The following is a 15,521-nucleotide window of genomic DNA, read 5'->3' as shown; positions in this document are numbered from 1 at the left end:
GTAGCCAATATTTTAATTTCCCGTGGAGCCATTTGAAATGATTTTTATGTTCTGTGGAGAATCAATCTATGTACCTTCAGTGGCTAAGCACAAAAAAAGAGAGTCTTGTGTTTTTACAGCTGAACTTAATAAACCTTAGTGTTATGAATCTGGGCTGCTACTGTTAGGAGTGCCCCACCTATTGCAGTAAGTATGTGATTATTTTAGTGCCATTCCATGCACTTTGCATAAACATCTCTTTAAAAAACAAACCATATTTGTTGGCAGTTAAATATTAAACCCAGCCTTTGGAAGTTAATATTAAACCTAGCAAGAACTGCTTAAACTCAGAACTAAATTTATATTTTAGGAAAAGGTCAGTTGGCCAGGGAGAGTGTGTTAGATCTCTCTACTTGTACTTACAAGGTGTGAATGGAAAAATAAGAAGAAAATGACATGTATGTGTCCTATTAAGAATGTAAGATGCATTTCTATCATGTGCAGTTCACATAAAGGAAAGTAGATAACATTTTTATTACATTTAGATTCTATATGGTGCTTTTTCTGAGCGTTTGAGTAATTCTTACAAAATTCCTACCAGGTAGTCCAGTATTATTATCCTCATGTATGAGAGATCTGTGGTGGAGTATAATGGTACCTGCCAATAGAATCTTAATAGTCTGTCACAGCAGACTTATCAACACACTTGGTCAGTCTTCCCCATCTTGGTGCCCTCTAGATGTTTTAGGCTATAGTTCTCACCATTCCCTGCCTGTCCACCTTCGTTTGATCCAAACAACAATACTTTGAAGTTGGTTAGGAAGAGAGTTGGGGAGTAAGCTTCATGGCTAAGGCTGTTATCCTAACCTCAGGTTCCCAGGAGTAAGCCCCATTTATGTACATAACTAGAGGTACCACTGTATATCAGTAGGCTTTACTTCTGACCAGACATAGTTAAGATTGCCCTGCAAGTGGGGATTTGTAGCTGGTTCTTCCCAATTGGAGTCTGAGCACTCTTAAGTGCTCTGTTAAACTGATTTTCAGTGTACTATCCTGACTCTACTTTTACTCTGATTGGATGGTGACTTTGGACAGAATTATCTGGGGGCCTCTTACTAAAGGACTGAACCTAGAGCACAGCTGGAAAATTACTTCCTGCAGTTTTATTTCAGGATTACTTAGATGAAGTAAATTTCATGCTTTGAACGCTCATAAGGACTGTTATTATTTATTATTTTGAGTTTCAGCATTAGAGATTGGAGCGTGAGTATCCTTCGAGGAACAGAGACCACATAACATGGGAGATTTTAATTGGGCTTCGTTTTGACCTGGACTGTGTTCCTCTCTATCCATGCTAGCCGTGTGCTTCTTTGCCTCTATTCAACACAGGGAGGAAAGGGCCACTGCAGGATGAGAAGTATCCTGTGTGTTGTATGGTTTGGATGGTCTCCCCAAAAGGGCTCATGGAGTTTTGGTGCTGGAGCTTGAAGACCTAGTGTACAAAATAGTATAAAGCCATCACTTTTTCAGATGCATTTTGTCTGTCTATCTATCTATTTGAAGCCAAGCAGAACTAGGGTAGACCAGTAGCTGGATGAGCAACCACCTAAGAAGCCAGCTCATACTAGCTCAGGTAGAAAACAAGCAAATTGGGTTATTTTAATTCTTTGCAGTCTGTGACTGTTCCCCACCCCCACAACTTTTAGGATGGCTAGATGCACTTTTTAAGTAGTTATCTAGAATTGAGGGAACTTTTGCAGGTGCAACTTCTGCATGCGTGAAAATGCCACACCTATCAAAATATCCTCTTCTACACAACCATTGAAGGCGAGAATCCATCTTCCTTTGCATTTGGTTGGTAGCACAAAGTAGGGAGGTGGTTTGCTGGGTGTAACCAAGAGCAACCATGGTGATACAGTGAGGAGATGCCTTCCCACCTGTACCATTCAGCACTGGGTAAGCAGGCAGTTGCTAAGAGGATAGTGCAGGTTCCAGACATCTGTGCTTGCATAGTGCTGGCTGTGGCTCCATCACTGCCTGCTGGCTCTGAAAGATAAATGGAGGAAAATCTTGCTGTACTTTGGCCACTTGTAGTTTTGCCTAATTTACCTCCCTCACCTGCTGATGCTGTTGGTTACCTTTCTCTGCCTCTGTCCTTTTCTCTTGATCTCTCCCTTTCATTTTAAAAAGAAACTCAAGCAAAGAAAATTGTGATGTCTCTGCTGTGATCCACCTGAGGCTCAATATTCCACACACACACACAAGGTCAAATTACTGAGGTAGTACCATTGTGTGAATGCTGCCATATGTCTATAAGTTACAATAATTTGCTGTAAATGTTAGCAACTCTGCTCCACCATTGTTTGCTTGGTATCCACTTATTTAGATTGAATAACAGATATATGGTGAATTCTTATAATCCTCTGAAGAACATTGAGATGTTCTAAATAATAATGGTGATTTACTGGAACAATGTAAGCTTGCTTGTTAGTTATATTAAAATAGATAGCATAGCCTGCCATGATACTTTTGGTAGGACACACACATCCTCCCTCTGCACTTCAAGATGCAGATTGATCAGTTAGCAAATGCTGGAACATTTAAGTTTTATTTAAACAAGCTTTCTCATTTAATTTTGTGGATATACTAAATGCTTCATGCTTTTCTTTTTCTGCAGGCAGCTATAAATGGTGTTATACCACAGGAAAATGGGATTTTACAAAGGTAGGTGGCAAACTTTCTCACTATTAGTCCTTCTAAGCATATGGAACAAATCATTTCTATTGTTAGTGAGCTGCTATTGGCACCAGTTGTTCCTGTATCTTGCTGTAGCTTTCAAATGTTAAAATTTCTAGGTTGGAAGAGCTTAATAAATAGTGGACCAATTTTTCTTTCCCCCCGCTGCTTACCAATACCTTTTATTTTTGTGTCCTGTCTTTTTATGTTGTAAGCCTGTGAGCAGAGACTATCTCACTGCTAAAACTTTAAAATCTGCAACTTTTTATTGCTCAGCTTATGAATTTTTTTTGCTCTGATCCAGCAGGGGCAATCTGTAAACCAGGGGGAAAGCTGAATTTGAATAATCTTTTAGGTACTGTGTGTGTAAAAAGGTGCTGTACGGAGGGAAACCAATCCCCTTCTTCCAGACATGGGGCTACTTGCATTGTGCTTCTATATCGGCACCCCGCCAAACAGATAGGTCAGTATGGTTTGGGGAGGATAGTGGGGCTAATCCCTTCTCCTTTCCTACTTAGCTCTGAAACCTCACAGCCCTGGCCATCTGTTTAGCAGAGAAGATATTCGCATGTAGTAATGCTCCTGCAGCCCACTTCAGCACACACAAAATCTCTGAATTGGGGCCAATACAGTTTTGCATGGAAATGTATACACCTAAACACAGCACATCCATTGTTCATCTTAGCTTTGAAACGGCCCATGGCTTCAGAGTTGAGAATTGCTCTTTGTTCTCCCTGATGAGCGAGAAGGAAAAGAGGCCTCTGTATAAGAGAGAATCATAGTGCTCTATTTGTTTGTTGACCCACCCACCCTGCGCGACACACATACAATTTGGGATGCAGAACGATAGGAATTACCCTACCGGACCGTTGAGATGATAAATGTTCTAAGGCTGAAGCAGTGCAGATGTGTAAGCAACCACTCACAGCACAGTTCAAGCTGGCAACATCTGAGTTTGTTAATGTTTTATGCTTTTATTTTGCACTGAAGCCTTGGGACATTTGAAACCGTATACAAAAGGTCAGCATGAACTTCCCTTCTTTTTTTAAAAAAAGGAAGAGACATGAGAAGGGACAAATTTTTAGCTGCCGGCTTATAAATATAAAGCTTCTTAATTTAGACATCATGGCTTGATCATAACTAACTACTTAGAATTTCCACTGAAATGTTGCCTACTTAAAACACTCTCCCACTTCTGTGGCAATGCTCACAGTATTTTTTATAACTAAGAATAGAAGGAAAAGGTAACAGAGCACTGTATTTTGGCAGAGCTACTAATATAACCCCCTGCCTATCCCTGATTAGATGCTTGTCTAAATAAAAACACTTTATATCGATCTGTTCAGTAGTTGTTTTTATATATTTATACATGCTTTCAAGGGAAGGGGGTTCCAAAGCTGGGGAGAAATGTATATGCCCATACTATTGTCTTCTTTTCAGCAAGAGTTGAATCAAAGACTGCTTTCAAACACATAGGGATCATAATAGGACATAGCAAATATATGGCAGGCCTAAGTCATCTAGGGCTTTCCAGAACTGATTTGTGCTTTGGGGGGGGGGGACAGGGAGCCAATGCAGTCCCCAGAGCACTGGTCTAATATGCTTCTGGTGACCCTTGCAAAATGGGTTGTCGTGTTCCGTATTGGCTGCAGTCTCCTGGTATTCTTTAGCATAAGATACTGTGAGTGATTATACAGAGTTCACTCTAGATGTTAAACCTGCTAAAAGAGACCTATGCATTTTTATTAATGCACAGTACCTAGTATCCTTCAACTGCATTTGTAATTAATCTATGAGGAGATGCAGAATATTTTAAATGTGTAGTAGTAAAACCCTGCAAGTCATGCCCAGGTGAAGCTGCAAGGTCTGGGACAGCACATCAAAAGAACCATTGTCTGTGTTTGCATGTATCAGTAAGCCAGGGTTTCTGACTTATGGCTTAACATGAATGGTCGCGCTGGTGCATGGTGCCTACACGCTGCCTTTTCATTCTTACCCTGGCATGAGTGGGGTGAAAAAAACAGGAAGCTTTGGCTTCTCGTCATGTCTGAACTAGAGAGCCTAGTTTTTTTGCTGTCTAACAAACCATGATCTATTAGCTATTGACAAACCATCGTTTAAGATTGGGTAGTGATTGTGGCTTATTAGGGAGTAACCAACCATGATATCTGGTTCAGACATAATGGGAAAGCAGGTTCATTTGCATATGTTACTCACACACAAGAGAATAGCAAAGTGGGAGTGTTGCACCCATATGCTGCTTATCCATGTCAAACCACAATAAGCCAGAAATCCTGCCTTATCTTTACATGTGTTAGTTTTTGTAGTAGGTTTCACCCTTTATCTTTAGAGTGAGTTTGCTGAATCACTCATGGGAAGTCTTGGGCAGGAGGAATTGCTCAGTCACCAATTGTAGTGAAGAAGTCTGGCAAATATAGTATGTCATAAGCATTTAGCTTTAATATTTTAAAGATGACTGTAAAAAGTAGGGCCAACCAAGTGAGTGCTGGTTGTAAAGGTGGTTTTTCATCCCTTTTATAGCTGGAATGGTACCTTAAAAAATGTATTACATCTAAAGGCATCCAGAGTAGAAAAGGTAGTCCAAATCCTGACAACTTGATGAACTATTTCAGGATGCTGGAGGAATTCATTTCAAGCATGCCGGTTTGTGGCTAATAACTCCTAGAATCAGTCTTGAACAAGAGCAACATGCCTGCTACTTGAACTCTAGCTTCTGCGCCATTCCTGGTTTCAATCCCAAGATATGTTCAGAGAACCCAAAAAAGTTGTTCTAACAAACTAACTGCCTGTGTTTTCTTAAAAGCCTACGTATGTGTGTTTCCCTCCCCAGTGAATATAGTGGAGAGACTTCACAAGGGCCAGCCTATGGTCCCGCTAGCCATCCTTCCTCCTCATCGTCAACACCTTCTTCATCTTCTGCGTTTCGCCATGTAGTGCCATCCAGACAGATAGTGGAAAGACAACCACGAATGCTTGACTTCAGGGTTGAGTACAGAGACCGAAATGTGGATGTAGTACTTGAAGACAGTTCAACTGTTGGTAAGAAAGCTGTTGCAAGAAGGGACTGACAAAATTAAAATGGATGTGTGCCTAAACTACAGTGCAAGTTCATTTCTTTGAGAGGCTTGTGGGGAGAGAGGATGTTTGAAAGCACCACTTTTAAAGCCAGTGATGCTCTACCTGTTTGAGTAGGGGGAAGGGGGGCAGTTCTTTGAGTGAACAAATCAACATGACAAACAGGACATAAATTTTCTTGCTGCACAACAGTGATGGGGGCCCAGAAATGTGATAATCTCCAGGGAGAGTAGCGTCTAAGACTCGAAAGAAGTTTCTAAAAGTCTTCCCTTCTTGGAGCAGCATCATTGGGACTCTTTTCTTTCTTTCTTAAAATTTATCATTATCTCTTTGGTACTCCTACAAGCCTCAAAGATAACTAAGCAGTACCAGTTTGACTCTCAGTGAATTTACTCTCTTCTTAAGTCACTTTATATAAACTGGAAACATATGGGATTTACTAAATAATATTTCTGTGACTTGAGAATATAACTAGAGACATCCATAGTCTGTATAACCCCTTTGGCCAAATAATTTTGGAGGAGAATACAATTGTTTTCGTGTTTTGTTTGTTAAGAACATCGTTCAATGACCTCTGATCACTGAGGTGGCATGCAAACATTTCCTTTTAAAAAATGTATCCAGATTATGATAACATATTTGGATTGTTATTATTCAATGCATAAATACACCTATAATTTTCTAATTTCTGTACATGTATTAAAAGACAAATTAGTCTCTGCCTACAGATGCAATACAATGGAAAAAGGAATGGGGTAGGAGAGGAAAGACAGCATTGGAGCAGCTTCTCCACTGGCCAAGGCCAGGTTTGTCTTCTTGGCCTGCTCTTTCTGGGATGCAGGGGGTGGAGCCTACCAGTGCCCCTTGGTCCCCTGACCTGTAGCAGAGGCCAGAACATGATTTCCTTTTGGTGCTTAGTGTATTTCAAAACCATCTGTGTATTGCTTCTAGTATTTGCTCCACATCAGCTAAGGTGAAGCATCTTAAAACTTTAATTGTAATATATGATCGAAGAGTGACATCTAGTGGCATGTTCTAATTATTGGCTGAGCATGTACTTGTTTGGTCAGTCTCTATTTCCCCCTCCCAGTCCCACCCCCCTTATTATGCTCAATTCTCCACCTCATTTAGTTGTTTGAACTTTTTTTTGTGGGGGACATGATTTCATAATTTCTGCTGGCTCACTATCCTTCAACTTCTTTTTGCAGATGAGAGAACAATATTCAATATGCACAACTCTCATTAGGATGGTGCCTAGAGCAACAACATTTAGTCAGTCCTAACACTTTGATAAGGTTAAAAAGGTGCCCCTGATTAATGAGGCAGCAGGCTTTTGAATTTTTGTAAGGGTCTTCAATACAAGGCTTTAATCTGAAAAAGAGGGGAGGCGGCAAGATCTGCCTTAAGAGGCATTCATGCTTGTGTGTGAAAAGGGGAAGCCTCCTCACATAGGGTGGTTGCTGCAACACATCTTAAAACAAAGGGTTTGATCCAGAGAAACACTCACAGGAAGGGTGATTGGAAGGTGACTTTACATCCCTCTTCTCGCCATTGAGCCCCCGAAAAGGCTTTTCTAAAGGTTGGGGTTCCTACTCAGTGGGTTAGGGTGGTCTAGCCTAGCCTGTGATGGAGAGGGAATGGGGAATCACTGAAAATCACATGAATTCACCTTCTGTACTTGGTTTTTGGGGATCCCTTTAGGATCTTTGGCCCCCATACCACAGTTCTCCCCCTGAGTGGAATCTTCTGATCTTCAGGAGAGGCTTTTTCAGGGCTGCTAAGAGACCCAAATTGTACATTACATTGATTGATTGATTTGGTGGGGAGGATGACTTGGTGATTTCAGCCTGTGTGTGCTGGCTTTTAGTCATGTGCATCTTATTTTAAACATTACAGTTATTGTGGGGGTTGCCGAGGAGTGCCATAAGTGGAGGAGGTATGCTCAGTGGGCAGATCAGACAAGGCATAATCTTGCCTGCCTCCCTCCCTCCACCGGTTGTAGATAGGGAGAAAGTAAAGGTGGATACTATCCAAACCAGGCCACTGCTTTGTTTTGGTATATTGCCCAACTAGTAATTAAGATAGTATATTAATCCAGTGTATCATTAGAATATTATTCCAGATGGTGCTATTTGGTTCAGTAGCTGAACTTCACAGGAGGATGTGGGTAGTGTTACTGAATCACAAACACACAAATTTACCTTTTACTTTATCTGGATAATTTATTTCCCTTCCTCCTGCAGTGTAAAGTCACCATGGTTACATTCTCCTTTCTTTTTTAAAAAATGCAAAATAACAATACCCGTAACCTGGAGGGGGGGGGCGGGAAGAACCTTGAAGGTGCTTCCGATATGGAGAACACATTGAATAGACAATAGGAAACCTTTCCTTTGGCTTTTGGATTAAAGAACGACCAGTCTTCCTCTTGCTTCATTGCAATATTACATGAACATACTTATGAGATATGTGAAAAAACCAGACACTTCATTTGCACCTCTTAAATGCCACTGTAGAATCCCTTTTTTAGCTAATCTTTGTTATTATAACACAGTGTTCTGGACCCCTCCATCTGCGTTGTGCTCAAGGCCCATTTTCCCATTACGTGTACTCAAACCTAGATTTGCCATCAAGTGCACCCTCCAGCAGGCCTCTCAGGTCCCCAATGAGTGTGGCTTGATGATGCACATGTTTACAACTATGTACATGTCACAGTTGTAGTATTTTGAACTAGTATTTAAAATTGTTCACCCATGTTTAGCAGCTGTTGCACAAAATGTCCGCTAGATGGAGTTATGCTACACCACCAATGAATAAAGATGTAATTTTCATTACAGTCTGACTTGTATGACATCTACCTAATGCCACGAGACTAATAATTTTTCCACATATTATTGTGAAATGACCGCTCTTTTGGACAATGCTTAATGTAATTCTGTATGGTGAGGCAATTGCTTGCTTGTAGGGCGTTTTCAAGGAGGGCATGGGGGAACCACAAATCGGAATCGGAAAAATAATACAAAGACTGTTAAGGAGATGGTTGTTTTTCTATCTTGGTATCTTCCAAACATCTGTACATTTGAAATCCGCAGTGCTGTTCACAGAGATAGATAAGATTTCTCAATTGCGGAAAGATTTTGGCCCCACTGATGGCAATAATAGGCAATGGGAAACTGTTTCTGCAGTGACATTGGAAGGGGCCAACGGTTAGTGATGTAGAGAAAGACTTTTTCATAGCTGTAGAGTTCAGTCCTGGCACCTGAGTTGTAAAGGTTTGAAGCAGGTGACCTGGGAAAAGCCATTAACAGGCACCTTGTTGTTGCCTGTCTGTGTGGACAGAACTTGGCTAAATAGACCTTTAGTTCAGTCCCTTGTAAAACAGCCTATTATTTCCCCTATAATAGGGATGGGGAACCTTTTCTTTATGAGAACCACATTTCCTCCTGGGGACCACTTGAAAGTGGTGGGAGGAGCTGTGTTGCTATGTTCCAACCTTGCAAAAACCAAAGGTTTCTCTACACTTATACATACATCTCTCCAGCTCCTCACTCTCCTATCCAGACCAGCAAGGGGCATTTTTCACAGTTGCAAGTGCAGATTCCAGCCAGGCAAAAGATCTTGAGGATGGCATGGAGAGTGGCCAGTGTCTGGTATGGTGTCAGGAAGAGGTGTTTGGCCCAGGAAGGCGGTGCATGGTCTAGGGAGAGGTCTGAGGGCCAGATAGAAGGGTTGTATTTGGCCCCTGAACCTCAGGTTCCTCACGTCTGCTTTGTAAGATGGTAAATGAGTGATAGTATTTTGATCTTAATCTTTGTGAACTTTAAACATATACTTAAGCAGTACTTACAAGCAAAAGTACTGACTGACATATTAAAAATCAATAGGAGTTGAAGGGTTGCATGTGAACTATATATCCTGTACAACAAAAATTATGCACTTCGTTGTCGTTCATTGTATACCATTTGGGGTTACTGTATCTATCTTTTCTGACATTGGAAAAACAAATAATTTTAAAGCCAATAAATATTTGTGACATAAAATGATAGTATTTGTTTTTGGCATATTTTAATGTTTTGATAGTTATTATTGCTTTGATGATTTAGAATTTATCCTAAATAGTATTTTAACATTCTGTTGTTTGTTTTATGCTATTATATACGCTGAGAGAAAGAGAGAGAATGTTATCTCTAGATTTGTGTCTTATTAAATTCTTCGGTAATGTTGAAACTACAGTAACAGTATGGAATGTTTGGGCTTCTCAGGCCTAGTAACTTTTCTTTTTGCCAATGTTTACTAAAGATGAATGCTGAAAAAACATAAATATGGACAATACTTTTGTTTTGCAGGAGAGATCAAACACATTTTAGAAAATGAGCTTCAGATTCCTTCATCAAAAATGTTGCTAAAAGGCTGGAAAACTGGAGACGTAGATGACAGTGTAAGTTCCTATATTTGTCCCAGAATCAAATGCTGGGCTTTCTGCTACACTCAGGTTAGCCTACTTCATATAGTTGCTGTGAAGAAAAAATAGGAATTGGGAGAATCGTGTACACCGCCTTGAGCTCCTGGGGGTACACTTGTCATTTTTTTAGAAAAACACAGACATGAACGCTAATGATTCATTTATAGATAAACCAAAATGGCCCTTGCTTTGAGGTGAATGTACCTGATGCAAAATGTTTCTAATTTCCAACATTTTTTCCCTATAGACTGTTCTAAAAACTCTACACTTGCCAAAAAACAACAGCCTCTATGTTCTAACGCCTGATTTGCCACCACCTTCCTCATCAAGTATGCCTGGGTAAGATACAATTTTTTAAAATACGTTTGAGCATAGTAAAATAGCACAGCATGTGAGGGGTTTGCATTAACAATGTTGCCAAGTCAGAATTAGACTTCCGTTGCCTTTTGTTTTAAAATAATATTAATACTGGACTTTGTGCTCACTTCTCCCCATAGTAAACATTTATGTAAAGGTAAGGTAACAAATGAATGGGACACAGGTGGCGCTGTGGTCTAAACCACAGAGCCTAGGGCTTGCCAACCAGAAGGTCGGCAGTTCGAATCCCTGCGATGGGGTGAGCTCCCTTTGCTCGGTCCCTGCTCCTGCCAACCTAGCAGTTCGGAAGCACGTCAAAGCGCAAATAGATAAATAGGTACCGCTCTGGCGGGAAGGTAAACGGCATTTCCGTGTGCTGCTCTGGTTCGTCAGAAGCAGCTTAGGCATGCTGGCCACATCACCTGGAAGTTGTACGCTGGCTCCCACAGCCAATAAAGTGAGATGAGTGCCACAACCCCAGAGTCGTCTGTGACTGGACCTAACGGTCAGGGGTCCCTTTACCTTTAAGGTAATAAATACTAGAAGGGAGATATTTTTTCTGTCCAATTTCTTCAAAGATAATTGTTAATAGAGTTTTAAATTCTTGTTCTTGACACACTCTAATCCGGGTAATTAAAATTGGTGGGTGGGTGTTCTTGATGTGTAGAATGGATATAATATGAACAGGAATCATCATGTAGAGTGGGAGATCATCCAAGATTATTTTATGGTTCCTTCAAGCCATATCTATCATTTTCCCAAGGTAGATAACTTATGGGCAAGGGTGCAAAGTTGAATGAATTATTTGGAGGGGGAAGATAAGTCCCACCCTGCAAAACTGAACCCAAGACATGGCACACATACACCATTTGAATTGCAATGCCCCTAAACTTGGGAGGGGGCAGCCCCCTTAAATATTTTATGGGGGGGGAGGCGGAGGGACCTCATCCCCTAGAAGTAGGCTTCTGTGCTTATGGGTGTGAATAACCTGAACAGCATGTAGATTACAAGCCAGTTGTATTTTCAATTGAACACTTCAGTTATTAGCAGTTGGAACCACAAAATAAAATGTGAGTGCTGATCACAACGTATGAGAATTTATTTTTAAGTACTGACCTGTAACACAGCTACTAATGTGCGAGTGTCTGCACACACAAGAGTGCAGTTAAATAGAAACAGACCACCATCTTAGGAATGGTGTCAGTCCTTTCCCTTCTATATACAGGTGAAAGATCTTTGCATACAATGGATAGCTGAAGAAGACAGGATTAGGATTCAATCGGGATTGGAGAACAGCATGGTGTCCTCCATATGTTGTTGGGGTCCAACTCCCCTTGGCCCCAGACAGCATGTTCAGTGGACAGGGCTGATGAGTATTGTAGTTTAACAACATTGGCTATCCATGAACTACTTCAAGATGTTGTATGTGGAGCTGTCTTTGAAGCCTCTTTGGAAATTCCAGTTACTTCAAAAGAGAGCTGCTAGACTGCTAAGTGGGATCGCTGGAAGGGAACACAATCCTGTCATTCGTTAGCTGCTATGCTGGCTACTGATCTGTTTTCAGGCACTGTTCACAGTGCTTGTGCTTACCTTTTTTAAAAGCCTTAAGTGCCTTGGAAGTTGGGTAGATAAGGACCGCCTTCATCCTCATGAGCTTGGCTGAATGCTGTGAACCTCTTCAGAGGTCCTCCTTTGAGCCCTCACTCCCTGTTTATAGAGTTAGATAGGTGGTCATTGGAGAGGGGACTTCACAGTTGTGCAGGACTGTCTGGTGCTAAATTTTATGTCTTTTGCTGGGCACTGAACAACCTTTCCATTTGCTCAAACCTTCCAACATTTCCCCCCAAGCTGATATCCCCCCTTAGCTGGGGATATGAATTGCCACCTTAAATTTTGAGGAGGGTGGTCAGTACCTACTACTAGAGTTGCCATATTTCAAAAAGTGAAAATCCGGACACAAAATTATTGAGCTATTTTTGGCAAAGTTGTTGAGCTTTCTTATTTTTTGCAAAATGAAGTTTTTGAGCTATTTTTAAGGAAATTCACCCAAAAAATCAACACTTCTGACATAGGTTGCCATACACCTGACATTTTTACCGATTTTTGGAAATTCCACCCAGACACTATTTCCGATGGACGAATCCTGGATATATCTGGGAAATCCTGGATGTATGGCAGCCCTAAACTACATAATCTTGGGGAAAGTTATTCTGAGAAAGTCATCATGGCAATTTGACATTGAAATCAGTGGTACTTACTTTGGAGTAGATATGTATAAGCTTGAGCTGCACACGTTTTAGTGACTGTACACTTTAAAGTTTTTTATTTCAGGCTTTTTATGAGACAGTTTAGAAAATCTCAAAGTTAAAAATGTAAACAAGCAGAAACCCTTCTCATTTATCATACTAGCCAGATTTTCTGACTGATTGATGTTTGAGACTAATCTGCCATCTCCTGCTGCATTAGCTACAACAAACATTACATTTACATATCAAGCTCATATTTTGTTTTAGTGTAAATAAACTGTAATTATAGTAAATTTGGATGTCTGTTGACACGAGCTTGTATAAATCAGTATGTTTGCAATAGAAATGTTGATCATTATGTGTCATGATATTTTGTTAAAATTTAGATGTTTAAAGGGAAAAACGAATCAATATGAATAATGAATATTTTTTGTGCTGAAATTCATGAAGAGCCTTTGTGGAGCAGAACCTAGAATAATGGAGGTGGCAAGCCATTGCCCCAGTCATGCTGATTCTGAAAACATTGTTTTATTTTCAGAGACAGATTTATCTACTAAATAGCCAAAATAATTGAGATTAGATGCTATTCCCAAGCACTGAAATAGGTGAGAATTTTCCAAAGTATATTAGGAACATCTGGAACTATAACATCAATATCTAAATATGAAACCCTTGAAAATAATAATACTAATAAAAAGCCAACTTAGATTTTCTGCATGTATTCCAGTTTCCTCATAATCATGATCATGCAGAAAAATTCCCTTTTGTACAGTGAAAACCATGAAAGAACACACCTGAATCAAAATATAGTTATAATGTTGGCTTACCTGCTGCCCTCCCATTTATTGTTGGACTCCAAATCCCATCAGCCTTAACCTGCATAGCCAGGGATGATGGGTGTTATATTACATCTAAAGGTAAGCTGCTTTAGCTGTAGGATAACCATGGAAAAATTAAACTGACTTATTGCTTTTTTCCTTATTTTTATTAGCAGCTGAAGTGAAATACTCTTGCTTTTTTGGGCTGCAAACCTACACCCACTTACTGTATAGCGTAAGCTCCATTGAATTTGGTGAGATTTACAGCACAATCTGAATTACATAGTAATGTATGTAGTGACTGGTGTGTCAGGGAATGTGTGAGACATTATGGAGACGGAGATGGAGTGAGCTGCTCTGAGCTTGAGGTGTACAGAAAAAGATATATCTGTAATACTGTTACAGAATCAGCAACAGACAGCCACTCTGTCCACAGAGATACCATACATCTTCAGGGAAAATGAGGCTTTATGCCCTCTCTGAAAAGTTAAAAGACCAGAGCAGCTCAGAATCCCCAAGGGGAGATAATTCTGGAGCCTCACATAAGTTACAGTAAAGGTCTCATTCCTTGGTGCAATGACCTCAACTTTGCATGTACAGACATATGATACAGGAAGTGTGCCCGAAAACATAGGCAACAGTTAAACTGCATCTCCTTATACCAGCCTATTAGATACGTGGGAGTCCCAAGCTCTGAAGGGCTTTAAAGATAAAAATCACACCTTGAATTGGTTCTGGAAGATAATTGGTAGTCAATGCATTTGTTGGCTACATTGTATCCCAGCCTTTCTCACTTTGCTAAAAAGAGTTTCTGTCCCTGTCTGGTACCAACAAAAATTTCCTTTCTGATGCTTCAAATGAAGTATTCCATTGGTTTTAGCCTTTTGTTAGGATTGTGGCAGAGAGACAATTTCTCTGGGTCTGTGTCTGTCTCTCTCTCCTCTCCTCCATTGTCCAGGTTTCCAAGATTGTTTCTAATATCTGCCATTTTACATTAATTGCATTGGTACAAATACTGCCATGTCTAGTTGGGCCTTAAGTGCCTGGTTTTTCCAGTGTCCATTGGGTCATACCTTGTTGTCTGAGAAGCTGAACACTTGAGTACTTCTCAAAATGTGGTTGCATGTGAATGAAGGGGTGTTTACAGCTGTATCCTGCATTTCAGAAATCTTGTAGAATTCTTACTTTTAAAAATGTAATCTTGAGTCCTTTGGGCTGCAGCAGGTTTGGGCTAAGACAACAAATGTGTGTACCATATGTAAGTATCAAACTCCAGATATGTAACAGAGCCATGCAGATATATGTGTAGCTATCAGTGAGGTGTTCATCAGTGTCTTAGAGCAATGTCTAGATATCAAAATGATGCTTGACAGCATTGGAATGGAAAGAGAAGTAGGGGAAAGAAAGGGGATCTGGATTCCTGAAATGGAATAATCTAAGTAGAGAAACTGGCTCTCTGCTTTCCTAACAGGTGATCATATAAGCAGCAATGTATCTTTCCAGTATATGTGGAACCAAGATGTAAAGATTTAGTGCTGAGAACTGTTCATGTAATTTATCCCTTTGCCATGTATAGCTTATTATTCAAAAAGGAGATCCTTATGGAAACCTGCTTTTACATGTGCATCATTTGTGTTGGATATGATCAAAATAAGTGTCAAAATAACAGAAATGAGTGGAATTTCCCAGAAAGTACTTCCCAATTTAAAATTGCTTACAATAAACCCATTCTACTAAGATGTACATTTTTGCTTCTTCCTTGCTATAATCATGCAGAATAATAATAATTCTTAGTATTGTTCTAAATACTTATAACAAATATATAGTACA

The 15,521-nt window shown here is 40.1% G+C and overlaps 1 protein-coding gene across 1 annotated transcript in view; it reads left to right on the top strand.

Annotated features, from left to right (window-relative positions):
- Positions 1-15,521, top strand: part of FAF1 (Fas associated factor 1) — a 164,987-nt gene that overhangs the window by 22,211 nt on the left and 127,255 nt on the right. Inside the window, exons 3-6 of the mRNA XM_083509595.1 lie at positions 2,657-2,703; positions 5,567-5,775; positions 10,155-10,246; positions 10,518-10,609. Coding sequence (XP_083365721.1) covers positions 2,657-2,703; positions 5,567-5,775; positions 10,155-10,246; positions 10,518-10,609 — 440 coding nt within the window. The remainder of the gene's footprint in view (positions 1-2,656; positions 2,704-5,566; positions 5,776-10,154; positions 10,247-10,517; positions 10,610-15,521) is intronic.

Source organism: Podarcis liolepis, assembly GCF_965112155.1.
Source record: "Podarcis liolepis genome assembly, chromosome: 6".
Taxonomy (NCBI): Eukaryota; Metazoa; Chordata; class Lepidosauria; order Squamata; family Lacertidae; genus Podarcis; species Podarcis liolepis.
The sequence above is the reverse complement of the archived record's forward strand: the minus strand, read 5'-3'. Positions and strand labels throughout refer to the sequence as shown.